Source organism: Pseudorca crassidens, chromosome 21 (assembly GCF_039906515.1).
Source record: "Pseudorca crassidens isolate mPseCra1 chromosome 21, mPseCra1.hap1, whole genome shotgun sequence".
Lineage (NCBI taxonomy): Eukaryota > Metazoa > Chordata > Mammalia > Artiodactyla > Delphinidae > Pseudorca > Pseudorca crassidens.
The window spans coordinates 8,622,639-8,648,744 of NC_090316.1; the positions used below are offsets into that span (position 1 = coordinate 8,622,639).

At 48.2% G+C, this 26,106-nt stretch overlaps 3 protein-coding genes across 14 annotated transcripts in view; 2 read left to right on the top strand and 1 right to left on the bottom strand.

Moving 5' to 3' along the window:
- Nucleotides 1–9,738, top strand: LSM1 (LSM1 homolog, mRNA degradation associated). Its single transcript, XM_067721745.1, has 4 exons — nucleotides 1–439; nucleotides 4,319–4,387; nucleotides 5,755–5,870; nucleotides 9,254–9,738. The coding sequence occupies exons 1-4, from the start codon at nucleotides 394–396 to the stop codon at nucleotides 9,422–9,424; spliced, it is 402 nt and encodes a 133-aa protein (XP_067577846.1). The 5' UTR covers nucleotides 1–393; the 3' UTR covers nucleotides 9,425–9,738.
- Nucleotides 9,504–26,106, bottom strand: part of LOC137216029 (uncharacterized) — an 18,921-nt gene continuing 2,318 nt past the window's right edge. The window contains exons 2-13 of one of the 12 annotated variants that reach the window (XM_067721737.1): nucleotides 24,182–24,494; nucleotides 21,749–23,064; nucleotides 20,290–20,427; nucleotides 17,308–17,409; nucleotides 17,160–17,223; nucleotides 16,661–16,748; nucleotides 15,631–15,777; nucleotides 14,104–14,215; nucleotides 13,239–13,344; nucleotides 12,489–12,565; nucleotides 12,088–12,216; nucleotides 9,504–11,715 (exon numbers count right to left, since the gene is read on the bottom strand). In XM_067721737.1, coding sequence (XP_067577838.1) covers nucleotides 14,106–14,215; nucleotides 15,631–15,777; nucleotides 16,661–16,748; nucleotides 17,160–17,223; nucleotides 17,308–17,409; nucleotides 20,290–20,366 — 588 coding nt within the window. In that variant the 5' untranslated portion in view covers nucleotides 20,367–20,427; nucleotides 21,749–23,064; nucleotides 24,182–24,494 and the 3' untranslated portion in view covers nucleotides 9,504–11,715; nucleotides 12,088–12,216; nucleotides 12,489–12,565; nucleotides 13,239–13,344; nucleotides 14,104–14,105. Of the gene's footprint in view, nucleotides 11,716–12,087; nucleotides 12,217–12,484; nucleotides 12,661–13,238; nucleotides 15,778–16,660; nucleotides 16,749–17,159; nucleotides 17,224–17,307; nucleotides 17,410–18,035; nucleotides 18,833–20,289; nucleotides 20,428–20,590; nucleotides 20,673–20,758; nucleotides 20,836–21,748; nucleotides 23,065–24,181; nucleotides 24,495–26,106 lie in introns of those variants that run through there. The other 11 variants (XM_067721736.1, XM_067721743.1, XM_067721731.1 and 8 more) reach the window with 11 other exon arrangements.
- Nucleotides 21,287–26,106, top strand: part of STAR (steroidogenic acute regulatory protein) — a 7,004-nt gene continuing 2,184 nt past the window's right edge. Inside the window, exons 1-6 of the mRNA XM_067721747.1 lie at nucleotides 21,287–21,600; nucleotides 22,559–22,672; nucleotides 22,959–23,086; nucleotides 24,217–24,375; nucleotides 24,492–24,676; nucleotides 25,549–25,642. Of these exons, the coding sequence (XP_067577848.1) occupies nucleotides 21,384–21,600; nucleotides 22,559–22,672; nucleotides 22,959–23,086; nucleotides 24,217–24,375; nucleotides 24,492–24,676; nucleotides 25,549–25,642 (897 nt within the window). The 5' untranslated portion in view covers nucleotides 21,287–21,383. The remainder of the gene's footprint in view (nucleotides 21,601–22,558; nucleotides 22,673–22,958; nucleotides 23,087–24,216; nucleotides 24,376–24,491; nucleotides 24,677–25,548; nucleotides 25,643–26,106) is intronic.

The following is a 26,106-nucleotide window of genomic DNA, read 5'->3' on the forward strand; positions in this document are numbered from 1 at the left end:
AGAGAGGAAGGACGGAGGTCCGTGGCTCTGGGGTCTGGGAAGCAGGAAAGCGAGGGGCGGCACCGTGTTCCTTTAAAAGGGAAACCACTTTTCCCCACTGTCTATCCAATCTAGATTCCTCTTCCCCTCTTATCAGGGTTGCGGAAAGCGTATCCCAGGACCGCGCTACGGCCCCGCCTCTTCTTGAGGACGGGCACGTGATGCCGGAAGTGGGTGGGGGTAATATGGTGGCGTTTCCGGCAGGCCCCGGCTACTGAAAGCCGGGGCGAGGAGTTGGTCCGGGTCCGGATTCCTGTCCCGGTCCCGCCGAGGCGGCGACTGCGATAGGAGGAAGGACGTGTTGGACGCGCTGGCCCACCGCCACTATACATTGCAGCCTTATCTCAACTCAAAATGAACTATATGCCCGGCACCGCCAGCCTCATCGAGGACATCGACAGTGAGTAGTTCGTTTCCGAGTGAAGTCTGGGGTGAGACCCTTCTTCCCAGGAGGGTGCCTCTTAGGAGGGAGCTCATAGAATGAGTCTGGGCTGGGGGCGGTGTGTTTTTAGTAAGGTTCTGGACGTCCGGCGTTGGCATCTTCCACAGGATGCAGGAGCCACGGGACACACCGTTTGCCCACCTCCTAGCCTGCTCCCTGTATCCTGTCTCTCGCAGCCTTCACCGGCCCCCGGGCAAGCTGTAGAATTCACTTCTGCTTTTCAGGGATGCGGCTGCTGAGGCCCAAGTGTGAAAGTTGGCCGCCTCCCCGGTGCATCATCTCCCACCTGCGGCATTTCGAAGTACCAGGTGGTTACTGGTGGATGAATGAGAATCCTTAGAGAAAGGATTCTTCAAGAAACGAAAAGAGTAATACAACAGCAGTTGGACTTAATTAGCACTAAACATAGGATTTATGCTGTGTGGCCGTTTGCAATCTTTTACCGTTGAGGGTATTTAAACTTTAGGGTTATGGTAATGGAGACCACTGCCGGACCAGGTATTGCTTTTTCCAGAAAGACTTGAGTCACTCACTTCAAACTTACTTTTTTCTTCTGTTAGACAGTTTTCTCTCGCATTTATTAAGAGCTCCCTTATTCCTAGTCACTGTCCTGAAGAGGAGCTCACTTCTGTACAGTTGTCTTTCCTTTTTCCAAACTCTCATCTGTGAATTATTCCTTAAACATTTTTAAAGTCTCAATCGTGTGATCTGTCTCATTAACTTGTAATTGCTGCAAAACGGTTTACACACAGTTCCAAACAAGTTACAGGAATCTCAACAGTTACTATGTATGTAAATTAAAGAGTGAGTTTATGATTAAGTTCTCTTCCTGTCGTTTGAAATCACTTTTTAGATCCAAATTAGTGATTTTGCTATTGAAGGGAAATGTAGGTTGGACCAAAGTCATGTATGAATAACCACTGTACAAGCCTGTCTGTAATGGGTGATGTAATCCTCAGTCTTAGTTATCTGAGGATGCCCTTTTGCCCTCACCTCTCTTGTTATGTATCTGAATTATTTGAGGCCCCTAACACATCCTGCCATTCTACTAAAAATAATTGCTTTTCTCAAGCCTCTAACCCCTTTTGTGCAGATTCCAAGCTCCTCCTTTACTGAAAGATTTGAAACCATTTCATATGCACCCTTCACTGTGACATTCAGACACTCTCCTCTCCTCAGTCTTTCTGTATTTTCACCCATCCTCTCATTTGAATAGGAAGTATTCCTCCCTTTCAGTTTGTGTCTTATTTCTCTTTCCTTCCACTGCTTCTGGAACCTTCTTCCATTAATATCCTGTTGCTCTCATATCCTCTCTCGCTCCCGCTCTGAATCCTCCCCTTCATGTATGTTCTTATCTGTCGAATTTTTTCTCAGTTGTGTTTCACCATCAAATTCCTATCCCTTTTTTCACATCTTTACCCCCAAACCTCTTGAGTAGTCTCCCATTTTAACTCTACTTCCTGACCACCTGCAATAGACCACCTACCTCTATTACCCCTGCAATCTGATTTCTTTTGTCAACACACTACTGAAACTGCAGTCTTAAAGACACCTTCTGATGCACTTCTCCGAGCTCTTCCGTCTCCTCTGCAACACTGTGATAACGTTACCACGGGATTCTTCATTTTCTTGATTTCTCCAACACTGGTACTTGATTTTCTTACCTCTGCAACCGTTATTGTTCCCTAAAATAGATGGACACTTAGGTCCCACCTTTGGCTTGCTTCTTTCTTTAAATCTCTAGGAGGGCTCCTGGACTTTAATTATTATATCACCTCTTTGTGGACTTATTCAAAAACTGCTGCGATCCTGACTTCTTTGGCCAGTCTTACATCTCCAGTTGCCAGTTGACATTTCTACATAGGTGTCCTGATACCACTTCAGAATCACTACAGCTAATCACCTTCCACTGAGCTTGCTTCTTTTACTCCCAGCTCTTGGTAAATGGTCCTCCTTGACATGATGACTCAGAATTCCTACATCTTCTTTAACTCATCTCTTCAGCACCCCACTCTCTCACACATACGCACATATACAAACACACTTGGCTGACAAATCCCATCCCTTATAACTGCAGTGTCTTGGTCCTCCCATCCTGTCCCTTCCCATCTCTCCCCTGGTTCAGGTCTCTTCTTCATGTCTCAGACTCTGGGTCTAGCCTCAAAACCGTTCTCTCTCTTCTGCCAGTTTAATCTTCAGAGTTTTCTTGCTCCCTGTGAAGTCACATGCAGACTCAGCCTCTGCTCCCAGGACTTCTCTGACCTCATCTCCTGTCACTTCCCTTCACACCCTCAACTTTTCGCCAGACATTGGGATACATAGCTCTTTTTTCTTCTGCCTCAATTACAGATTTCCCTCCTCTTCCCTTTCCGTGTCACTCTTCCTATGGCCAAAAATGTCCAACTCAGATACCTGCTCCAGCTAGATACAGTTTCTCTCAGTCTCACATAATTAAGATTTGCTCTCTTGTGGTGCTTAATTATAGACCCAGAAAGCCTATAAATTCCTTCAGGAAAGAATCACTGTCTTGTTCCTCTGTTCTGCATCTAGAAAGTACTTTATCTGTGGCATTAAGGAACAAATGAATGACTTTGGCTACTATTCTAGTGACGGGCTGACTATCATTCTTCAGTGTCAGCTCAGGGTCACCTCTTCAGAGAGCTTTTCCCTAGCCACCCTCTCTTCAGTAGCTTCTTCCCCTCTTTTTCTCATTCTGCTATCTTGTTTATTATTCCGCTAGACTACGCGCTATAGGGCATTTTTAAAAATTTGTTTGACTTTCTCCACCAGGAATATAAGTTCCATAAGGTTGGTGACTCTAAATGTTATTCTGTACCGCAGCGGTCCCTAACCTTTTTGGCGCCAGGGACCGGTCTCACGGAAGACAGTTTTTCCACGGACTGGGTGGCGGGGCGGGGGACAGCTCAGGCGGCAATGCGAGCTGTGGGGAGCCATGGGGAGCGGCAGATGCAGCTTCGCTCACTTGCCCACCTCTCACCTGCTGTGCGGCCCCGGTTCCTAACGGGCCTCGGACAACAGTCCACAGCCCAGGGGTTGGGGACCCCTGCTCTACTCTATATCTAGGCCCCAGAACAGCACATAGCTCTCCATAAATTTTATTGAACTTTTGCTCTAGTTTTATTATCAGTGTCCTCATTCTCCATGTCTGAGGTATTTTTTTTATTTAAAACCTTCCCTGATTCCAGAGTTTGAAATAGCAGCTCTCCATCTCGGTTGAGGGGAAAATAATTCTTGAATTAAGATCATAAAGATCACCTAGATTCAATTTCCAAATTTGCAGGTATGGAAACTGACATGACACTGAGAGGGTTTAACTGTCAAGCATCAGCATCTAGAACCAGTCGGTCAGGCCCCCTGACTACGTGCCCAGTCCTTCCCCACTCTGCCGCCTCCTCAGATTCTTCCATCACCAGTCTTCTCATCTAAACACCGTGCTGCCGGGGTCATCCCTCTAATTCCTCAGTGAACTCTGCCTTAAATACACTGGAAGAAGTAGTAGAGCTTAATCTGCTATGAACTTTGTTTTTGTTGTTACCCTGTAAACTCACAGGCTAATGGACTTCTCATTGCAGTGGCTTCTCTTATTGCAGAGCACGAGCTGTAGGCACATGGGCTTCAGTAGTTGTGGCTCGCGGGCTCTAGAGCACAGGCTCAGTAGTTGTGGCGTACGGGCTTAGTTGCTCCGCGGCATGTGGGATCTTCCTGGACCAGGGCTAGAACCCGTGTCCCCTGCACTGGCAGGCGGATTCTTAACCACTGCACCACCAGGGAAGTCCCAACAGTGCATTTTTTAAAGATCTTTTTTCCTCTCCCCAGAAAAGCACTTGGTCCTGCTTCGAGATGGAAGGACGCTTATAGGCTTTTTAAGAAGCATTGATCAATTTGGTACGTATTAGTCACGGACTTCTCCTGTACTCTGGATAATAAGAGCTGCCCACTGTATTTTTGTGTTGTTTCATATCGAAGTTTGTCTGCAACTTTTTTCACGTGTCTGGCATAATAGAATATTGGTTTGAATCATTACATCGTTTTCTAAATTACAATTAGGTGGTTCAAAAGCTTGTGTTTACAAGCTTGTATTTCTAAAACTGGTTTTCACTAGAACATGCGCTGACAGTGTTTTGGACTATTTTTTATTTTCCCCATTAGAGGGAGCCAGATGATAGAAATAAACTCAGTCCACTGAAAAAGCTGCTCATTTGTACATTGGCTTGGGTGCGACTACTCTTCAAAGCAGTTCCTGCCCTGAAGGTAATCCCTCCCTGTCCAATGAAAAGTGGGTCAGAGGCCTTTGCTGAAGCTTTTTAGGGACCCCCAACATTAAGCTCAGGATTTTATACCTTGGGATACATTAGACTCAAGGTCTTGGTCTTGGTTTTGCCTCCTGCATTTTTCTAAAGAGACCTTATATTTGCTTCTGTCTTAAGGAACTTCTCAGTTCATATCAGCATTTGCTGGACATCTGCATAGGTCAGTGGCTTTGGGCCTGAGGAAAAACAACATAATTGAAACACATGTAAGAATTATAGACGATAAGAGCACAGATACCGCATTTCTTCACGTAAGACAAACAGCACCAATTGGAAGAGGAAAATGAATTATTCTTCACAGATTGTGGTTCTAAACCTTAAGTCAAATTCATCAGACTACATGAGGGAAAAGTGGTAAATAGTGGCTTTACTCTCACATTACCAGATTATGGTTATCTGACAGAGGGAAAAAATAGGTTACCGTTATATCGTAATCCATGAGTACCTACATTGGGTTAAATGAATCCTAAGTACTGAAACAAAGTTAAATCTTCGGTAAATCATCACATACACATACCCACGCAACATAGAAAAACGTTTTCCTTCCAAATAAACCCAGAGTTTTAATTTCTGCAGTTGTTTGGGCTTTAGAGTTTTCCAAGTGCCCTGTCATTTATATTTTCTTATAGCCATGTTGATATTAGCAACTAACTCATAAGGAATTTAATTTTCTTCATTTATTTCCACCATCCTCCTTATTAGTGCAACATAATCCCAAATACTCTCTCAGTTTGCAGTTGTTTAAAAGTCTCCTAAGTGGTTTGTCTCAATGTAATAGGAAGAGATTGTTTGAAATTTTAGCTTTTTCCAGAACTAGAAAGTTTGAAAGTCATGTACAGCTAAATCTTTTCTACTCAAAATAACTGACTAATTGAGTAATGGACCTTTACCTATAAAGTAATTTGAACTAAATATCTTTGTTTCTTCCCTGTACACTTATAGCTAACTTAGTGCTACATCAGACTGTGGAGCGTATTCATGTGGGCAAAAAATACGGTGATATTCCTCGAGGGATTTTTGTGGTCAGAGGAGAAAATGTGGTCCTACTAGGAGAAATAGTAAGTGAAAACTGTTAAGCTGCTATGGCTCTTGATAATCATGCCAGTTAGGTTTCTTTTTTGTCTTTTCAAGAAGGAAAAAATATATTTTCCACCTTCACCCAGCTTCTCAAGGAAACCACCCAATTAGCTTAGGAAAGCTACATTGTAAAAGGAAAGCTACAGAGAGCAATTAACTTTGTTTCAGTGCCTCCTGGCATTTTAAAGATTTTGATCCCATTAGCAGCAAAATACCATTGATTTTTACCTGATACCATAAAAAATACTGTCCTACATGGGAATTCCCTGGCAGTCCAGTGGTTAGTACTCCCGATCTCACTGCCAGGGGCCTGGGTTCAATCCCTGGTCGGGGAACTAAGATCCCACAAGCCACACGGAGCAGCCATAGATATATATATATAAAAATATATATATGTAAATACTGTCCCACACAAATGTGTTCGTTAGTATGTTGTTATTGTATCTCTTAATAGCAGAAAATTGAAGCTTGATATCTAACAGGAGAAGAATAATTCAATGAAATGTGGCTTGTTAACACTGCAATATTTTGCAGTCATTTAAACAATTGTTTACAAATGGTTTTTCATGACATAAAGGTTATTAGTGGTGTTTGGGGGAAAGACACACTGCATATACAGTGCGATATCTATGTTTTTTAAAGCGGGGAGGGGAAAGAATGGCTGCAGAAGAAGCCTTTCTGTTAACTTTCCGAGGATGGGCTCAACTCCACTTGCATACTTAGCTCCCAGCCAAGGAGGAGAGGTACCTGTTATCTGTTGTCAGGAAAGCCAGCTGGCAGGTGAAAAATTAAATCCTCTAAAGTGGTGTTACTGTAGGTCTATATGTCTGTGTATGTGAACTATTAGAAAACTCTTCGCCCAAAATATATATTAGAAGTACTCAGACATTTTTAAAGAAAATAAAACTTGATTTCACATTTTACATGAGACACATTTACTTTAAAAGAAAAGTACTTTATTTAATACCTTTGACTCGATCCTCATGCTTCTGATTATTGGGTTTTCCAGGAAAATCAAACCTTGGTGTTTGCTTGATTTTATCTTTAAAGTTTTCAGTAAAGTTTCCCAATCCCTAGCCACATCTTAAATCACGTTTACAGGAGTCTTTGGAGTGAAGTAGTTTGGTCCGTAGCTGTTTTTAATGGCAGACCATTTGACAAAGTAAGGAGGTAATTTTGCCAGGGTCATGTTCGTTCAGAGACCTCATGTCGTTAACAGGTAGAAACAACTAATCGATACTGTCCAAGTATTGCTATGAAATAACTTTTTCTAATTTTAAAAATATAGTTGTGGTTGATATTTTTGGTTTCAGTGTATGTTTAAGCAGCGGGAATTGTCACCTCTTTGTTTTAAAGAGGAAATGTATTACTTTGCTGTGGGGGGAAAGATTTAAGTTAAAATATCCACGCATACTGTGCTTCAGTTGTACAGTAGTAAACACCACATCCATGCTTTCTGTGCCAGTTACATTGGCACAAACATGCCCCTGTGTAGATGTATGTGAAGAGAAGTGAACTTGTGTTTATTCTTGAAGCTTCATTGTTTCCTGGGAGCCCTTTTGAGGAGAAAAGTGCTCTTTTTTTTGTATGTTATGGTTTGGATGCTGCAGAATTCTTATAGTGGTACCACTAAAGAAATATGGTTCAGGAAATGCTTACATAGTTCTATGAATCGGTAGTCAGTTTGAAGACGTTATGAACCAATTCTAGGAAAACTCAAACCTAGAAGCCATTTGGATTCTGTAAACATTCAGTTGTTTGCAGAGTCCCTGGATTCTACCTCAAGGATGATGAGACACACAGCCTTAAGTAATAAGCTGATTGTTAGGAAACAGCATTATCATAACCACATGAACAGCTCAGCACATAATATTGAAAAGCCCAAGAAGTAGTACACTAAGCCAAGAACATTATCTTCCCTCCTGCTGCCCATGGGTTGTGAGGGAAGATTACACTTGATAATATATATTTTGCTGGATGCAGTTAACTTTTGACCCAGGGCAGGGCTTGCTTATGTAATTTATGTGGCTTTCATTCTAACCTTTCTGGTGAGAGTCCTCCATCTGCTGTGTCACTGCCTGCGGGTCCCGAGGCCTTAGCAGCATCTGAAGATAAGTATCCAGTGGTCGGCTGGAACGTCTGGAGAGTTTGTGTATGTGTTGATGCCTTCCCAGAATTTTATAATTAAAAGTCAGAGAGGAGGATGAGAAATAAGAATGCCCTGTCGGTATAGGCTTTCCATGTTACTAAAACACAGAGTGACACCTGTATACTCATCTTAAGGAGAGTGAACTGAGTCTGTAGATAGATAATTTTTTTGTTTTGTTGTGTTTTTTTGTGTGTTTTTGTTGTTGTTTTGCGGTACGCGGGCCTCTCACTGTTGTGGCCTCTCCCGTTGCGGAGCACAGGCTCCAGATGCGCAGGCTCAGTGGCCATGGCTCACGGGCCCAGCCGCTCCGCGACATGTGGGATCTTCCCGGACCGGGGCACGAACCCGTGTCCCCTGCATCGGCAGGCGGACTCTCAACCACTGCGCCACCAGGGAAGCCCTGTAGATAGATAATTTTATAGCAAGGTTCTGCATTATAAAATTGGTTATCAGATGTTTAGAAGGTGTTCAAAAATAAAAATATTAAGCATATTATGCCATATTAAGTGGGAAAAGTAGCCAATATTTGCGAGAAATACATTGGGGCCAAAATGGTATAGTAACCTAACTGGTCTGCTGAGGTTTTCTCTAGAAGACTTGTTGCCATGAAGGGGGAAGAAGTCCTGTGTTATAATGTAACAACTCCTGGTTAATGCGGCAGAGGGACAGTTTATTGCCTTTGGCCCGGGAAGGAGCCAGGACCGGCTGTGGCCTGGGGGGTGGGGGGGGCAGGTGGTGGTGCTACTTTGAATCAGTGTTCTCTACCTTCTTACTGAGCACAAACCCCCAGAAATTAGGCTGACTTTGATCATGTATAAATACAAAATTTATTTTAAGCCATCTTGACCTCAGTACCTTCTTTCTTGGATTCCCTGGGGCTGGGGAAATAACTGTAAGCAGCCCTAATATTTTTTTTTTTTTAAGAGAAGGAGTACTTGTCTAATGTAGGACTTTACTTTGGATACACGAAAGCTTTGTTATACATGCCGATACTGATTCCTGTTAAACCACACTCACATGTGTTCTATAGGAGCATTGCCAGCCATTTCTTTGTCAAATTTATCTGTCCATAGGATATTTCTGCCCTATCTCAAGTACAAAAAATAACCCAAGCTGGATATAGGAATCCATTTAGGAACTGGCTTGCCTTTAGATCTATGATATTTTCTATTCTTGGTTATCAGGTGAAGTTTTCCAAACCTGCTTGTTTTGTAGGACTTAGAAAAGGAGAGTGACACACCCCTCCAGCAAGTGTCTATTGAAGAAATCCTAGAAGAACAGAGGGTGGAACAGCAGACCAAGCTGGAAGCTGAGAAGTTGAAAGTCCAGGCCCTGAAGGATCGAGGCCTGTCTATCCCTCGAGCAGATACTCTTGATGAGTATTAAGTCTTCTGCTCAGAGGCTGTAGCTCTTGGGGAGCAGGGGCTGTCACCAAACCAAGTGACACATTTGACGAGAGACTGCAGAGCTTTGAAAAGTCATTTTTATTTGGAATTCTTTCACTATGCAACATGAAGAAATTGTGCGTTTTGTTTCGGTTTTTTTAATAACAAAATCATTTAAAGAAACAGTGGCATGGACTCCTTTCACACGTCACTGTGGAGCCAGCAACTACTTCTTTATATTGCTCTTCTCCCCCCAAATTAATGGTTACAGGGAATATTCTTCATTTGCTTATAAATAAAATATGAATCTCAAAATTGCAACGTTATTATTTCCCAAGTTTGAGTTGCCTTCAGTGAATAGTCATTAAATTTCTGCTCTCAAAGGTATAAGCAGTCCATACACACACATGCTGGGATCTCCCTTCTGTCACAATTCCAACCTACTAGTTACTTATGAAGGAATATTTTCATACCAGATATCCTGTGGGTCCTCCTTTCTCCCCTTGTCATGGTTTTTTTCTGATAAGAAAAACAAGTTTTCAGGCTTGAGGAGGGCTCTCTCCGTGAAGTTTTGCACTTACTGATTATAAGAGAAGCTGGTGTTTGTTTGAGAAGCAGCTGTTTGCTTCACCAACAGCTATCCCAGCTGCGTTCCCTTGAGATACACATAACGACTTCTCTAAGTATTGTTAATTTCGTTAGGTTTTCTAGTCCTTTGGATTGAGTCTTGAGCCTCCTATGCTGTGATCAAAAAGCACAGATAAAATCGTGTTGCAGTGACTGATATATCTAGGTTATTCTCAGCCAAGCCAAGTGATGCCCCTTTTCTGGAATGATGTTGATCACACAGGAAGCGTAAGAGGCTGTACTTTCCAAAACCTGGACTCTGTTCTCTCTAGCACCTTGGGCTCAAGCAAGTCACTTTTCCTCCCTGATTCTCAGTTTTAACTGTAAAACTATTCCAGATACTTATTTTATAGTCTGTTGAGCAAAGACATTCTTTGCAGGGAAGATAGATATTTATAGCCAATTCCTATGTTTGAGTTATTTTATAGTATTAAACATACCACATTTTATGAGCTCAGGTGTTTTTAAAACTGCGCCAAATGCAGACTTCTGAGCTATTCATCATTGGGTTGGTTTCAAGGTAGCTAATTTGTGAAGAACCGTCGCACTTAATGATTTATCTAGTGTGTTTCATCTCTAACCTTACTGTTGAATAGCCGGAATTTGTTATTAACTTCCCCACAAAGGGGAGACTTGTGGAAGAGGTGGCTAACTTTCACTACAAGAAGATGTTCTTTGAGAGTCAGCAGAATTACAGCATTCTGTAAGCATTCTGCTTTTTCCTGAGCACCACTGTTTCAGAATATCCGGCACCTTCAAGAGATTCGGATTCACTGTACTCGTCTTTTCAACCTCCTTCAAACAGAATTCCAAATGCAATCAAAAGAGTCATGATTCAAAGGAGAGAATTTCCACAGTAGTTCAGGAATTTCCAAGCCATAGCTGGGCTTCAGTTGTTACGCGTAATAACATTGCCTTTAGACCTTTGTCACACAGGCAGCAGCAAAGAGAGCTGAAGCATGGAATGAGACTCCCTGCTTCCCTCCTGTTTTGTCTCCCTGCTGCTCAGAGCCTGCCCTCAGCTTTGCCCAGTCTAGGCTTTTTGCAGGTACTGAAATCGTGCTTTTTTCCTGGACCACTGCGGGTACTCCTCTACTGTTAATCAGGCTTCAGAATCAATCTCAGTTCTATACCTTTGTTTTGTCTTTAATAGTTTCTTCCAGTAGAGGTTCCCATGAGACCACTTTCAAGGAAAACAAACAAACAAGGAAGATCTACTGCAGCCCCTTTCCTGGCGATCTTTATTCTGATATAACTGGGTACAGCAGCCTCTCTCTCTCCCAGCTGTTCTTTTCCCCTTTCCTTGGCCCTTGACCTTACGTCACATGTTGTCGGCTGAATTTAAGCCACCGTATCTGCTCTCCCACCCTGCTCGGATAAACTCCCAACAGGCCCTGGATACTTAGCAGAACCAGATGCCCTCACGCTGCCATTGTGCAGGGCTTCTCAGGGATGCCACATCAGCATGAGCCCCAGGGGTATGACACAGATGTGATGGCTGGAGAGTGGCCTCAGTTTTGCTCACAGGAGTATGGGTGGCAGGTCAGGCAGAGCGAGGTGCAGACGGCAGACCGTGCAGGCCAGCAGGCAGAGCAGATGCAGCAGGCTCTGGACGAGGCCGGAATTTCCTGTTCTCTCTGCTTAGGACATACTTGTCCCAGATAACTGCAAGAATCCTTCCCTCACGACCTGTTTTAAATAGCACACCTCCCCCCTCCCCCCACCTATATCCTCAGCAGCTTTGCTTTTCACCAGAGCAAGTATCGCAATCCAACATAAGTTTCACTTCTTTACTGTCTGCTCCACTCCCCTACTAGAATGTAAACCCTTAAGGACAGAATTTTTGTCATGTTTACTCCTGTAGTCCCACATCTAGGATGATACCGGGCATATATCAAGTCTCAGTACATATTTTTGGGGTTGAAGGATGGGTTGATGGACAGATGGATGGATGGGGAATGCAGTGAATTCAGGCTGGTCAGATAAGATGCTTCAGAGACCAGTAATGCCTCAAAGGATGAGGACGGCAGGACTCACCGAGCATCCCGGAGTGGAGTGATTAGCAGAGATCCTTACACTGAACGTGGAGATGTTCTCTTACTGCCCTCACTGGAGACCACAGCCCCCCAGGCATGAAGAGTCTGGAGATGATTGGTGCGCCAACGTCTGGAAGAGCATCCCAGGGAAACGGGGTTGGGGGTGGGGGAGGACTTGTCAGGATTGCTGGAGGCAACAGATACTCTTCAGTCTGTGTTCCTCCCAACTGCAGTGGCCCACCTCCACCTTGCATATTACCCCTTTGGGGATAAAGAGCAAGAGACTGCTTCATGGGTGCCTGCTTTTGCCAGCGAAGCAGGTTTTGTATCTAGTTAAGTGACCCAAGACCTCCTAGCCTGAAAGAATTAGGAAACCCACCCTAGAAAATGGCACGTACCTACCTGTCCCAAAGCTCTGGGGCTGTCCACCCTGGTTCACACTCCCCTAGCTGTCTACTCCTCCAGCTCTGCCAGGGCTCCTTGGGAGCAGAAAATAAAATCAAGTCCTCTTTTTTTCTCACGTCTCACTTCACTGCTTTGCCTCTTCTCAACCTCCTATTTTGTACCTATTCTCCTTTAAAAAAAAAAAAAATTTTTTTTCCCCCTAACTTCAGACATTCAGCAGCGGTTGCTGCAGGACCCAGGGGTAGAAAATGGTCTCAAATGCTGCTGCTCTGGAAACACAGAGCATTGAGTGGTGTCAGAGCACCAGCCGGCCAGCAGCTAGAACCACAAGGAAGAGAGAGGGCCCAGTGCTGGCCGTATCCAAGGTCAGAAACCCAGATTGCCTGGGAATTCATCCCTAAGACCCAGTTTTATTGACGAATAAGTTTGCATACAGTAAAATTCACTCTTTTTAGTGTACAATTCTGTGAGTTTTAACAACTGCATATAGTTATATCACCATCACCCCTGCCCCTGTGAATTTAACTTCTCCCTCCTTCCCCAGCCCCTGGCAACCACTGATCTGTTTTCTGTCCCTACAGTTTGTGTTGGCAACTAATTCAAAATTTTCTAAAAATAGTGTGCAGGTCAAATAAAATATCTGGTAAGTTCAACTCAGCCCACCTGCCTTCAGTTTGCTCTTCTGGTTAGGCTATTACAGAAGACAGAGAGCTTTAACTGTGGCCCCTGCCAACGTCCCTGGCTCACCTGCTGGAAACAGGCAGACGAGGACAAGGGAACCAGTGTAAGGGGATAGCTGGGCATGCTGAGCATCACCCTGAGATTTGTCAGGCATGAGAGGCAAATATGGGCCCTGCTTTTCAGAGAGAAACAGGAGATTTTAAAACGTGAAGAGCACACAGGCGTAAAAAAGAATGAAATAATGCCATCTGCAGCTACATGGATGGACCTAAAGATTATCATACTAAGTGAAGTAAGCCAGACAAAGATAAATACCATATATCACTTATATGTGGAATCTAGAATATGACACAAATGAACTTATCTACGCAACAGAAACAAACTCACAGACATAGAGGACAGACTTGTGGTTGCCAAGGGGGAGGCGGGTGGGAGAGGGATGGAGTGGGAGTTTGGGATTAGCAGATGCAAACTATTATACAGAGAATGGATAAACAACAAGGTCCTACTGTAGAGCACAGGGAACTATACTCAATATCCTGTGATAAACATAATGGAAAAGAATATGAAAAAGGATATATATATATATGTATGTATAACTGAGTCACTTTGCTGTACAGCAGCAACTAACACAACACTGTAAATCAACTGTACTTCAATAAAAAAAAAAAAAAGGTGAAGAGCACAGGCTGTGCGTCCCGGTTTCTTCACTTCAGAGCTCTCCGAACTTGGTCCAGCGGCACCTCTCAGCTCCTTGTCTGTAAAATGGGGATCTAATAGCACCAGCTCTTTGGGTGGTGGTAAGGAGTGAGTGAACACGTGTGAAGAGCTTAGAGCCAGCCCTGGCTCAGGAGCGCTCCACGCCAGCCGTTATCATCTGCTGAGTCCCCCCAGACTCATGGGATGCCTTCCCTCCCCTCACTGAGCTTACACTTAGTCTCCTCTGTACAAATATGATAACAGGGCTTCCCTGGCGGTCCAGTGGTTAAGACTCCGTGCTTCCAGTGCAGGGGACGTGGGTTCGATCCCTGGATGAGGAAGTTCTGCATGCCACGTAGCACAGCCAAAAAAAAAAGAGTGATAACAGAACGGCAACCAACTCAAATTGAGGAATTAAGTGCTGGATTACATAAAATGTTCTCCAGGGTTCCCTGGTGGCGCAGTGGTTAAGAACCCGCCTGCCAATGCAGGCAACATGGGTTCGAGCCCTGGTCCGGGAAGATCCCACATGCCGCGGGGCAGCTAAGCCCGTGCGCCACAGCTACTGGGCCTGCACTCTAGAGCCCGCGAGCCACAACTACTGAAGCCCGCGTGCCTAGAGCCCGCGCTCTGCAACAAGAGAAGCCACCGCAATAAGAAGCCCACGCACCGCAACGGAGAGTAGCCCCCGCTCGCCGCAACTAGAGAAAGCCCACGCACAGCAACAAAGACCCAATGCAGCCAAAGATAAGTAAATAAAAATAAATGTATTAAAAAAAAATATTCTGTGAAGGGAGGTAATCCATAATGACCTCAAGCCCAATGAGTTAAACTTGCCTTAACTTTCTGCTGCCCTCTCACAATGTCCCCTTTGGGGGAAAACTCTTTAGGTATTAAATAAGCATATACTCTATAAGCAGGAAGGAAGAGCTGGAAGAAAATCAGTACTTATTGATAATCTACAAAGTGCCAGGCTCCATGCTTCCCAATCATTTACTAAACATTTATTCAGTATCTATTAATTATCTAGCCCTGTGCTAAGTGCTGGGGGAATCAAGAATTTGGAAAGGATCCAAGTCCTCATGGCGTTTACAGGGCCTTACGGATGGAGCTCACAGACACGGAAAGGGGGGATCTACAGGTGCGGGGGCAGAGGGTCTACGGGACATCTCTGTTCCTTCCTCTCAGTTTCTCTGTGAATCTAAAACAGCTCTTAAAACAGTCTTTTAAAAAAGGTGTGTGTGGGGAATGCCTAACAGTCTTATTGTTACTGTGATAAATGTCTGTGGGGGGGGGGCCCAAAGGTATTGAATTCTAACTAAAGAGTAGGGGGACGGGGTGCCCAAAGGGAAGCCTTTCAGGGAGTAACGCTGTGAGCTGCCCTGAACGTTGAGGGCATCTCGGGAGCGCGCTGAGCTGGGCAAGATGAGAAGGGTGGCTAGGGGGAGACGCGAGGGCCCAGACACTGGCTGAGAAGTCGGGGCTTGGTCCTGGGGGCTCTTGATGTATTGTTACCTGATTCAAGCCTTATAACCACCCTGAGAGGATTACACAAAGAAAAAGAAAATGAAAAAGAAAACATACTCTATTTTATAGATGAGGAAGTTCAGACTGAAGTGAGGGGCTCCCAACCATAAAGTAAGTGGTGGGAGTGGGATGGGAAGTCTGTCTGAACTTGACCTCTGTGCTTTCTGCCCTCCAGTCCACAGCTTCCCCACACGCCCAAGGTCAAAGGCCGCTGGCGATGCCCAGTACTCACCTCCTCGGGGCCGGGCCACACCAGCTCCAGGTCCCCTCCTCAACTCCCGGCCTCTGCTTCCCGGGAACCTGCGGAGGAATCTTCCCATGCCCACCCAGCTGGCTCTGACCTCTGCCTCTCTCTCCAGCCTTGACTTCCCTCCGCGCCCTACGGACATTCCACAGCTGAGCACCCCTCAGATTTCCACCACCACCCCCCACCACCCACTCCATGCTCTACCTGGAGCGCCTGGCCCCCAGCCCTTCTCCCACCTGGCTGACTCCTTCCTAATCTGACTTCCCCCCAGAAGCACTCCCTTTCTCCTCCTGTGTCGTCAGGTGCTCCCTCCTCTGTACTTCTGAACCTCCTCATCTGCCCTACAGCTCCCCATAGGGGGTCACATGGTTCGTTTTCCCCTGTAACTGTAGAGCTACACAGTGGACACTCATCAAAGGATTGTTGAGTGAATGAGTGGGGTCCTCCCTCCCCGGCCCTGGGTCTTCCTGTCCAGCACTCTGCACGGCCTGGGCCGCATCTCTTCCCTCCTGGCCTGCGGTGCCCTCTGGTCTCCACCCTTGGGGGCTCTGCCCTCATCCAAAAGCAAAGCCAGACACAGAGGACTTCCAGAACCAGAGGGAATTCCCAGACCTCTCTGCCTACCTTCCTGCTCAGAGGGACCGTGAGAGTTAACAAGGCGCTCAGCCTGCAAAGGCTGAGGAAGAGAACCTTGGCCCAGGAGGAGGTCACCAGCACCCCACACTCATCCCAGAGTCAGTGGCAGGCTCTGACATCAGCAGAAGCCTGTGCCCCGATCCAGCAGTCTCCCCATACCACCTCCTCCCCGTCACGACGGCCGTAATTCTCCCCACGACAGCAGTGGCAGGGCCTTGAACGTGATCTGCCCGGCCTGTCCCATGGTAACCCCTCCCCTCCCCACCGAGAGGCACGTGTGCACGAGGGCGCACGTGGGCCAGGACGGAGGAGAAGCCTGGGGCGGCTGGCCTGCTGCCTACCCCCCCCCACCCCCCACCCCCGAGCCGGGCCCTCCGACCTCTTTCCACACCGCTGGCTCGGGCTGGAGACAAACAAGAGGCCAAGGCTCTCCCTCTGGTGCCAGCTTCCCTGTGACTCTGAGAGGGCTGGAAACAAAGCCCACAGGCAGCGTTCCTAAGTCAGAGTCAGCTCCCCAGCTGCTCTCTGTAGAGAAGGAGCAGGAACCTGCCCTGAGCCGCCGCCGCGGGGAGCTGAGCACTGGGAGGGCAGGGGAACCAGCCCCAGAGTGGAGACAGCAAACATGCGCACGCCATGACACAAATCAGGACCGAGACAGCCCCCCTAGGGGGACCCACAGTAAGGGACAAGCCAGTTTCAGAAGGCTGGGTGGTTAAGGCCTCACAGCTCATGCGGGCGGCGGGCGCGGGGGCCCTGGAGGGCGGGCCAGGCCGCCAGGCAGCCACTGCTCTGAGCGGAGACCGGGACAGGCGTTTCTCCGGGTCACTGGCCGCATCCCACTGTGCCAGCACGGCCTGAAGGGGGCGTGTGGGACTCACCTGTTCCCTCTGGACACTAGGCACTCGGCCTGGCTCCAGGCAGGTCCTGTCCGTTTCGTCCTTTCTAGAGTGAGGGGGACAGCAAGAGCTGGTGGGGGCCCTTCCCTCCATCTCCGTGCAGTGGTGACAGGACACAGAACTCTCTCACCTGGGGGGCAGGCCCAGGCCCAGGGCCAAATTCAATGTGATTCTCTCGACCCCCGACCTTCTTGCCAGGTGAATCCAGCTCAGAAGCAACCTCAAGGTCAACCTTAAGAGGAAAAGATGTCATTGGAGACCAGCATGCAGACTGGAATGAGATCCCCCTCACTGGGCCTGGACTGGAGCGTGGGAACTGCAGAGGAGAGACTGGGCCTCTCGCGAGTCCCTGTTCAGACCACAGGGCCCCCCAAAGTGGACAGACTGGGCTGGGCACCCCAATACCCTGTCTTTTGAACCTTTCAGCTCATGCCAGGCCCTATGGCACAGCCTGGCCAGCCTAGGTTACTCGGGAAAGCGTGAAGAAGGGCGTGGGGCATGGCCAGGCCCAGGCCCCCTCTCTTTGTGTCTCCGGCCCCATTCTCCCCTCTGCTCTGTGAGCTGACAGGACTCAGCCCTGAGGTGTCATCCTTGCTCCAGAACTAACCCCTGAGACGGGAACTGACCCTAAACAGGGCTTTGGTAAAGGCTGTTGATAGAAACGGATGCATCAGTAATTGAACAGCTGAACACACGAAGTGTCGGGGGGCTGCAGGAGGAGCCGTGAAAAGATGGGCTGAAGGTTGTCGTCCCAGACCTGCCACCGACCAGCTGTGTGACCTTGAACAGCTCATTTCCACCGTAGTTGAAATGCACAATGTGAGAGCTGTGACTTTTCAGTTTTGTTTGGAGACTTACCAAGGACTGTAGCCCAGGAGCCAGCCTCCCAGCTCTGAGGAACTGCTCTGAAGCATGTGGGAGTTACGTGAAGAGGGTATGTGCAACCAAGCACATGTCTCAGGAGAAGGATGCCGCTAGTCACAAGGAACAGGTATCTCATTTAATGATTTTAGTGCTTTATTAAGTAAGGGAAGATGCAAGAGTCCGGGTTCACAAAAGTTTTCTCCTGAAAATCTCTAACTACCTGAGGGCCAGTTCTGCCAGTTTTCCCAGAGCACGGTCTTCGCCCTGAAGTCCTTTTAGGGGTAACTATAGGTCAGCGACTGCAGGGGCTGTAGAACTGGATGGTGGGCAACATTCCTCAGTTGGCAGTACCCTCCCCTTGGTCATAGTTTTGACCAAGGTTTAGGGGGCATTTCATGACCAATTTGTCCCATGGCGCTAGGAAGGCTCATTCTTAGGTCTGGTGAGGATTTCGCTGATATAGGCCACTCAATGTGCTGTTACTGAACTAGGCCCATAATAGTCTTACTAGTCTGTTATAGTTTCTCTCTTACTGGAAACTACAGGAATAGTTTCCCTCTTACTGCTTCTTCCCATATCTAGGGTTACACTATTACAATCATTGATCTTATGTAGAACTATTTATCTGGTTAATCAAGTCGCCTAGTTGTCATTATTTTCATTGGAGGGTCCTTCTATATAGGTTGGAGAAAATCCTTTAAATGATATATTTTCTTTCTATCATCCTTTAAATGATATATATTTACAAATGATATATTTGTAATCTTGTTACAGGTCATGAGGCATCTGATCTTCATCCAAGGATTCCTGTGATAAGCTCCAGAAACAAACTTACAATGTCCTTTTAATAATTCAATTAAACCTCACAATAATGTAACAAGGAGCCAACAAAAGAAGTGAGCCCTGGGCAGTAAGTACAAACTTGGAAGACAACTGACAACATTAGAACTTAATATCCACTAGAACTTTTTTTTTCTCTAAAATCACCTTCATTTCTACCAAATATAGCCCAATTAAGGCTAATTTGTTTGCAAAATAAACTTGGCCTGATTATTTACATAATGTGTAATTGATTACATAGGCTCTTTTAAATTGTTTTTCCTGGAACTTTTCATAAGGAATTTCAGATTGAACTTTTAAAAGGCCTCTCAAGTTGAGCCAGGAAAGCCATGCCAAGGGCTTGCCATTAGATTCCGCCACAATAACTATAGATTTGGGTGAATTCCTCTCTTCTCAAGGTCTCCAAAATACCTGACATTCTTGCGCCTGCCAGGAGGTGACCTTCCTTATTCACCTGATAAGGCTACTGGGAACCTGAAAGTTTCCACTTTCTGGAGGGATCAAGTAGAAAGAAGAGATAAATGTTTCACTTCTGCTGACAAAGGTCTAATTTACCAAGCTGCTGTAAGTCATACTTAGCTTAAGGTTTCCTTATACCTAGAAAACAAAGATTAAAAGCCAGTAATACTTCTGACAAAAAGTCATAAAAATTATAACCATATTCATCAGTTATCATATATAACTAATTTTTTTTTAATAAATGTATTTATTTACTTTTGGCTGCGTTGGGTCTTCGTTGCTGTGCACCGGCTTTCCCTCGTTGCGGCGAGCGGGGGCTACTCTTCGTTGCGGTGCGCAGGCTTCTCATTGCGGTGGCTTCTCTTGTTGCGGAGAACGGGCTCTAGGCATGTGGGCTTCAGTAGTTGTGACACAAAGGCTCAGTAGTTGTGGCAGACGGGCTTAGTTGCTCTGCGGCATGTGGGATCTTCCCGGACCAGGGCTCAAACCCGTGTCCCCTGAATTGGCAGGCGGATTCTTAACCACTGCGCCACCAGGGAAGCCCTGTAACTAATCCTTGATCTTGATCCTTTAACAGTTTTATTAAGCCATCAGGGTTTCCACTAGAATTCTTTAATTTCTTACCCAGTTCAGTGGTTAGTTCCCAATTAAGTAAGTACTTGTAAGATAAGTTCCGCATGTATTTTACATCAATCTGGCTGGGGTGTTAGTCAGAGCTTGGCTTTCTGACACCCCTTAGTTGGCCTAATTGAGGAAAGACACTTGGCCAGCCTCACACCTAGTCACTCAGTCCAGACCATTCAGTGTCTTTCTGGAGGCAGAACTGGACGGGGGGGGGCACTCCCCCAGTATCTTTCTACTGGGCGTCAGGTACCTGTTATACACCACCAAATAAAACTCAGGATTATCAACCAATTATTGGGAGATCTGAGAACCAGGAGAAACTCACCCAAATTCGTCTGGACTCGCTGAGGAGGTGGATGGGAATAAAAGGCCCTTGCTGCTACCAAGGTTCTGAATCCTCATAGTGTTCAGACAGAGGAGAGAAGTTAGCTCTGTGCTCCTTCACGGTCAGCAAAACTGTCGACTGAAGGAAAACATACGACAAGAGAGCTGTGAGTTTCAGTTCTATTGGGGGACTTACTGAGGACTATAGCCTGGGAAACCCTCACAGATAGCTCTGAGGAACTGCTCTAAAGAGGGAGAGGTACAGGGGACGCTGGCTTACGTGTGATTTAGGGGAAGGGTACCTGCACTCAAGCACACAGTTTGGTAGAAGGTTGCTCCTGGTCACAAGCAACGGGTTTCTCCGTTCATGACTTTAGTGCTTTTCTAAGTATGAGAAGATGTAAGAATCCAGATTCATAAGAACTTTCTAAAGCATTGTAAGATTGGTAACTGTCTAAGGGCTCACTTGCCTGTCTCCCCAGAGCACAGTGTGCCGCATCCTGATCACCTTCCTGAAGTCCTTTCAGGGTGTCCTGTAGGTCAGCGACTGCAGGGGCAATGACTCGATTCTTGCAGAACCGGGTGGGGGGGGGGGGAGGGAGCGCCGTTCCTCCCGAGGCTTCGGGCCCCTCATGCTGGGGCGGGGTGGCCTCTGCCAGCTCTGCCTGCCTGTACCCTATCAGAAGCCCTGGGTGCTACCCCAGGGCAGAGCTTCTCAAAGCCTAGTGTACAGTTCACAGAATACCTTCATGGCCATCACCTGGGAAAATTTTTTTTAAATACAGGTTTCAGAGCCTCAATTCTAGACTTGTTAAATCTGGAATTTCTGAGCATGAGGGCTACAAAGCTGCATTTTAAACAGCTTGCTGCTTGAGAACCACTGTCACATGTGCATACTTTTTTCTAAATTGCCTTGACCTCTGCTGCTCCTTTTTTTCTCTCCCCTCCATCCAGCCTGGTCAGGCACCAGCCTCCCAAGCCCTTCCCCCACCCCCGCCCGCACTCCCCGCAAATGGCCAAAGGCTCCTTGTGAGGCAATCCTTCTATCCTTGGTGCCTTCCTTTACACGATGAGTGATGACTTTTTTATCTCCTGATGATGAAACACAGCCTTCAGCTGGAGGCATTTAAGGAGCAGGACGCACGGTCCAGCCGCGGCTGCAGGACCCAGAGGCCAACCCTGACGGCCCAGGAGAGGAGCCAAGAGCACCACCACCAGCCTCCACGCCTGCCCCACCGCCAAGGAACCATGCTCCTCGCCACGTTTAAGCTGTGCGCCGGGAGCTCCTACCGACACGTGCGCAACATGAAGGGTGAGCTCCTGGGGCCCCCCTGTCCGGCCGACCAGGAGCCCGCAGGCAGTGTCTAGTGGGGAAGGTGTGGGCCTGGGGGGACAGGCCACTCAGGTCCCAGGGGTGCTGCTCACTGGGGGAGCCTGTGCAAGCCTTTCCCCTCCCGTACCTCAGTGTCCCCCGCGCTGAAGAACGCAGCTGGATACGAAGGTTCCTGGGTGCCTTGCAGACTCTGTCATCCCCGGCCTCCCCTCCAGGGCTCCGAGCTGTCTTGGCTTCTTCCTGACTCTGCCTGTCTCTAGGATAGGTACCAAGGGTGCCAGGGAAGTCCGAGCTGTGGTGGCAGAGGCAGGAGTCAGCCTGGACTCCAGGAAGCTGTGTTGGCAAGCCTGAGGCAGGGCAGGCGGGAGACGGGGCGAAGGACAAGAAAGGGGAGTAAGACAGCCGAGGAGCACATAGAGAGGGAAGGTGGGTGAGGTGGGGAGTCTCGCTGTCATCAGTCAGGAGGCGGAAACCAGGGTCACTGAAGGGACCACAGACAAACCTAAGCAAGTCCTTTCTAATTACATTGGGTTCAGGTGGCCACTGTTTAGATGGAAGCCGCACTTGGAAGACCTGTACCCGGCGTGGGGCTGTTCTCTCTAGAGCAGCGGGAACCCCCGGGCACACGGAGCAGTTACTCACGCAGAGGCCACACAGACCTCGGGGACGGGTGTCTGTAATTCCCCTTCTGTAGCAGAATAGGTTGTTCAAAGCTTCTCTCCCTTTCAAGAAGGAAACTTCAGCAAGCTTGAGTGTGGCCCTGCCTCCAGGCCCGGCCAGCCCAGAAGGCAGGCAGGTTTCTGGCCCTGGAGGTATTCCTCATCAAGTCACTTTCTGCCCCAGACCAGCTTCCTCCTCTGTGATGAGATGAAGGGGTGGAACATTCTCTGAGGGGCTTTTCTGCTCCTAAGCGACAGTTTCCCTCCCTTCCCTGCAGGGCTGAGGCACCAGGCTGTGCTGGCCATCGGCCAGGAGCTGAACCGCAGGGCCCCGGGGGGGCCGACCCCAGCTGCCTGGATTAACCAGGTTCCGCGTCGCGGCTCTCTGCTCGGTAAGTGCTGAGGCTTCTGGGGCTTTTACCAGCGGCGGGGGGCTCCGGGGGGGGCGGGCAAACGATGTGCATGTAGCTCTGGTCCCTTCCCCCGCATCCCCCAGGCGTCCTCACTCACTTTGATGGGAATGGCATTGTTCATTGCTAGACCCCCCTCCCTGTCCCCTGTGTCTAACTTAACCTGCAGGCTGGACCATATGGCTTTGGTCTGGGCTCTTCAGAGATGAAAGGGGTGAAAGCTCGTGGGAGGCTAGGAAGCTCAGTCTCTCCGTGGCTTTGTGTCCAGGTTCTCAGCTGGAAGACACTCTCTACAGCAACCAAGAACTGGTCTATATCCAGCAGGGAGAGGAGGCCATGCAGAGGGCCCTAGGCATCCTCAGTGACCAGGAGGGCTGGAAGAAGGAGAGCCAGCAGGTAAGGGCAGGTGCGGAGGAACCCACAGCTCCTTGCTCTTCACGGGCCATGCTCGAGGCCAGCTGGGGTCTCTGCTCCTCTCAGAAGTCCGGCCTTGTGTAACAGTCACTGGGTAGCAAGCATTTTTGAGAATTCTCCTTTCCCAAGAATATATCCCCAGATACCCCTCTCCCCCAACAAAGATGTCCTGGAGACTGCGTTTGAGAAACGTTTTTCCCATATCCCTAGCTCCCCTCCAAATGCACTGTACACCCATTCAGACCATGCAAAACAGGGACTCCAGGGGCAGCACAGGCCTCATCCCCCTGGGTCAGAAGTTCCAATGCTGAAGCACAGTGTCTGTGCTGTTAGCCCGCCTTATGGCTGACCTCGCAGGGGTGACCTGGGCTCACCCGCAACAGGGCTGGAGTGGGATACAGGTGGCCCAAGGCCCTCTGGGGCGCTCTGCTCCTGAGCACTGCCCCTTCACTGGGAGCTGGGAACAAGGTGTGTGTTAAAGGCCAACGGCTCTACCGAGACTTTGGCCGCTTTATCTTCACCAAAAGCTCACATGCTGCCCATTGGCCAAAGTTCAGGTGAGATCTTTCCTTCTCCAAGTTCTTAGAGTTAACAGACTACAAGTTTGCGAGTTGGGAAATCTGGGATCTAGGCCCAGCAATGCTCTTAGCTAAGGGTCCTGGGGCATCTCACTGACCTTCTCTGGCCCTACATCCCTCTGGTGTAAAATGAGGGATTGGTCTTTTAAAATAAACCTATGTGTGAAATTAGCTGGTTGTAAACCACCTTCCCTGCTCCCAGATGCATCTCTCTCAGGATCTTTGAGCTTCTGAAGTCAAGTAAGGGCCTTCTCAGGTGGCCCTTACCCACACCCATCAACATTTACACCCAGGAAAAAAGGGCCCAGGGAACAGGCAGGTCACCTCCCCAGTCCTCAGCAGATGTACGAGGCAGGCAGCAGGAAGGAGGACCTCCTCTACCTTAATCAGAGATGGTTCCAGGCTTACTCAGGCTTAGCCTAGAGTTCCCCTGGCTGTTCCCCTCCTGCCTTGCCTGGCACTGTCTACGTGTCCTAGGCCGGGAATATTTTTTTCTAACCTTTCCCTTGGGGCTCCTCTCTTCCCTGCCGATAGGCGAATGGGGACGAAGTGTTGAGTAAAGTGATCCCAGACGTGGGCAAGGTGTTCCGGCTGGAGGTGGTAGTGGACCAGCCCGTGGAGAGGCTTTACGAAGAGCTCGTGGAGCACATGGAGGCCATGGGCGAGTGGAACCCGAATGTCAAGGAGATCAAGGTGGGGAGGCCCAGGCAGAAGGATGGCCACAGCAGTCGGGAGGGGGCTGTGAGCTGCGGTGTGCCTCGGCCCCCCACCTGGCTGAGTAGTGACTCTGGTTCTCTGTGGCCTGGCAGGTCCTGCAGAAGATTGGAAAAGACACAGTCATCACTCACGAGTTGGCCGCAGAGGCGGCAGGAAACCTTGTGGGGCCCCGAGACTTCGTGAGTGTGCGCTGTACCAAGCGCCGGGGCTCCGTGTGTGTGCTGGCTGGCATGGCCACACACTACGGGGAGATGCCCGAGCAGAAGGGCGTCATCAGGTAACACTGGCAGCAGCCTCAAAAGCTCCCTTTTTTAACACAGGCTGGGGACATGCAACTGCCAAGTGTGTGATACATCCCCAGCTCTAAGAAACCACAATCCTTGGTTCCTACCCTCAGCTACCTTTCACAGAGGAAGTCTCATTTTCCATCACAGTGCGGGGAAGACAAGACTGGCCACACTTACATAACCAGTTTGTCCTGACCCTCCCGGCAAGTTTAAGAACCTTAGTAATTTTCTAAAACAAGAAGTAGGGCTGATGGGACAAAGTGAGAGAGAGGCATGGACATACATATACTACCAAATGTAAAATATAAAGCTAGTGGGAAGCAGCCGCATAGCACAGGGAGATCAGCTCGGTGCTTTGTGACCACCTAGAGGGGTGGGATAGGGAGGGTGGGAGGGAGACGCAAGAGGGAGGGGATATGGGGACATAAGTATACATATAGCTGATTCACTTTGTGATACAGCAGAAACTAACACAACAATGTAAGGCAATTATACCCCAATAAAGATTTAAAAAAAAAAAAAAAGTAGGGCTGATGTTTAGCTGGTATGCTCAGGTCCCCCTGTAATGTTGATTAAAACAGAACCCATACCACTTGGAACCGTTGCTACCTGAGCTTCCCAGGGGCCCCAGCACCACCCTGGACCCTTCCTTGACCTCCCCATCATCCAGCGACTAAAAGGCACCGCAGGAGGCCTCCAGGCTTCAGCTCCAGTCAGCATTTGTTCTGATGAGCTGGTAACCGTGCCAACCGTTAAATGTCACCCTTGGCAAAGGACACTTCTCTGATGAGATCTGGGAAGACTAGTCAGCGTTTGAGAACTCGGCCTTGTCCCCCTGACCTGACGTGTCTTCACCCGGCAGAGCTGAGCACGGCCCCACCTGCATGGTGCTCCATCCCCTGGCTGGAAGCCCCTCAAAGACCAAACTCACCTGGCTGCTCAACATTGACCTCAAGGTAAGGGGCGGGGTGGGGGGGTGCTCGGGACAGGCGGTGGTGAGCAAAGTAGGCTCTTACTGCTCCCACATCATCCCGCACACAACTGGAAAGAGCCTCCATTGTGAGGGAACTGGGCCGTTGCAGAGGGGACACTGGAGTGATGGCCTAACTGCTATTCCATCATCTCAGAAGCCTGCACTGGCTCCCTCTTACTTCTCATATCAAATTTCAATTCTGTAGTTATTTTTAGAAACAAGGAAACTTAGGCCCAAGAAGGTACGGTAGCTAGCTCAGGGTCACACCACTGGGAAGACAGGGCTGAAATCTGCCTGGACAGCGCTTCTGACACGGTCATGACAGCAGGGCAGTAATGCAGTCCTCCAGCCCCTGACCCTGATCAACTGAACGGGGGCACGGACCAACAGAGCTAGAAGGCCAAGCCTAGGCAACCCACCAGGTGTGTGATCGGGCACGGCAGTGTC

Coding starts and splice junctions, on each gene's coding strand:
- LSM1 (XM_067721745.1), top strand. CDS start 394: ATGAACTATATGCCCGGCACCGCCAGCCTCATCGAGGACATCGACA. Junction 4,388..5,754: donor AAGAAGCATTGATCAATTTG/GTACGTATTAGT, acceptor GTACACTTATAG/CTAACTTAGTGCTACATCAG. Junction 5,871..9,253: donor TGGTCCTACTAGGAGAAATA/GTAAGTGAAAAC, acceptor CTTGTTTTGTAG/GACTTAGAAAAGGAGAGTGA.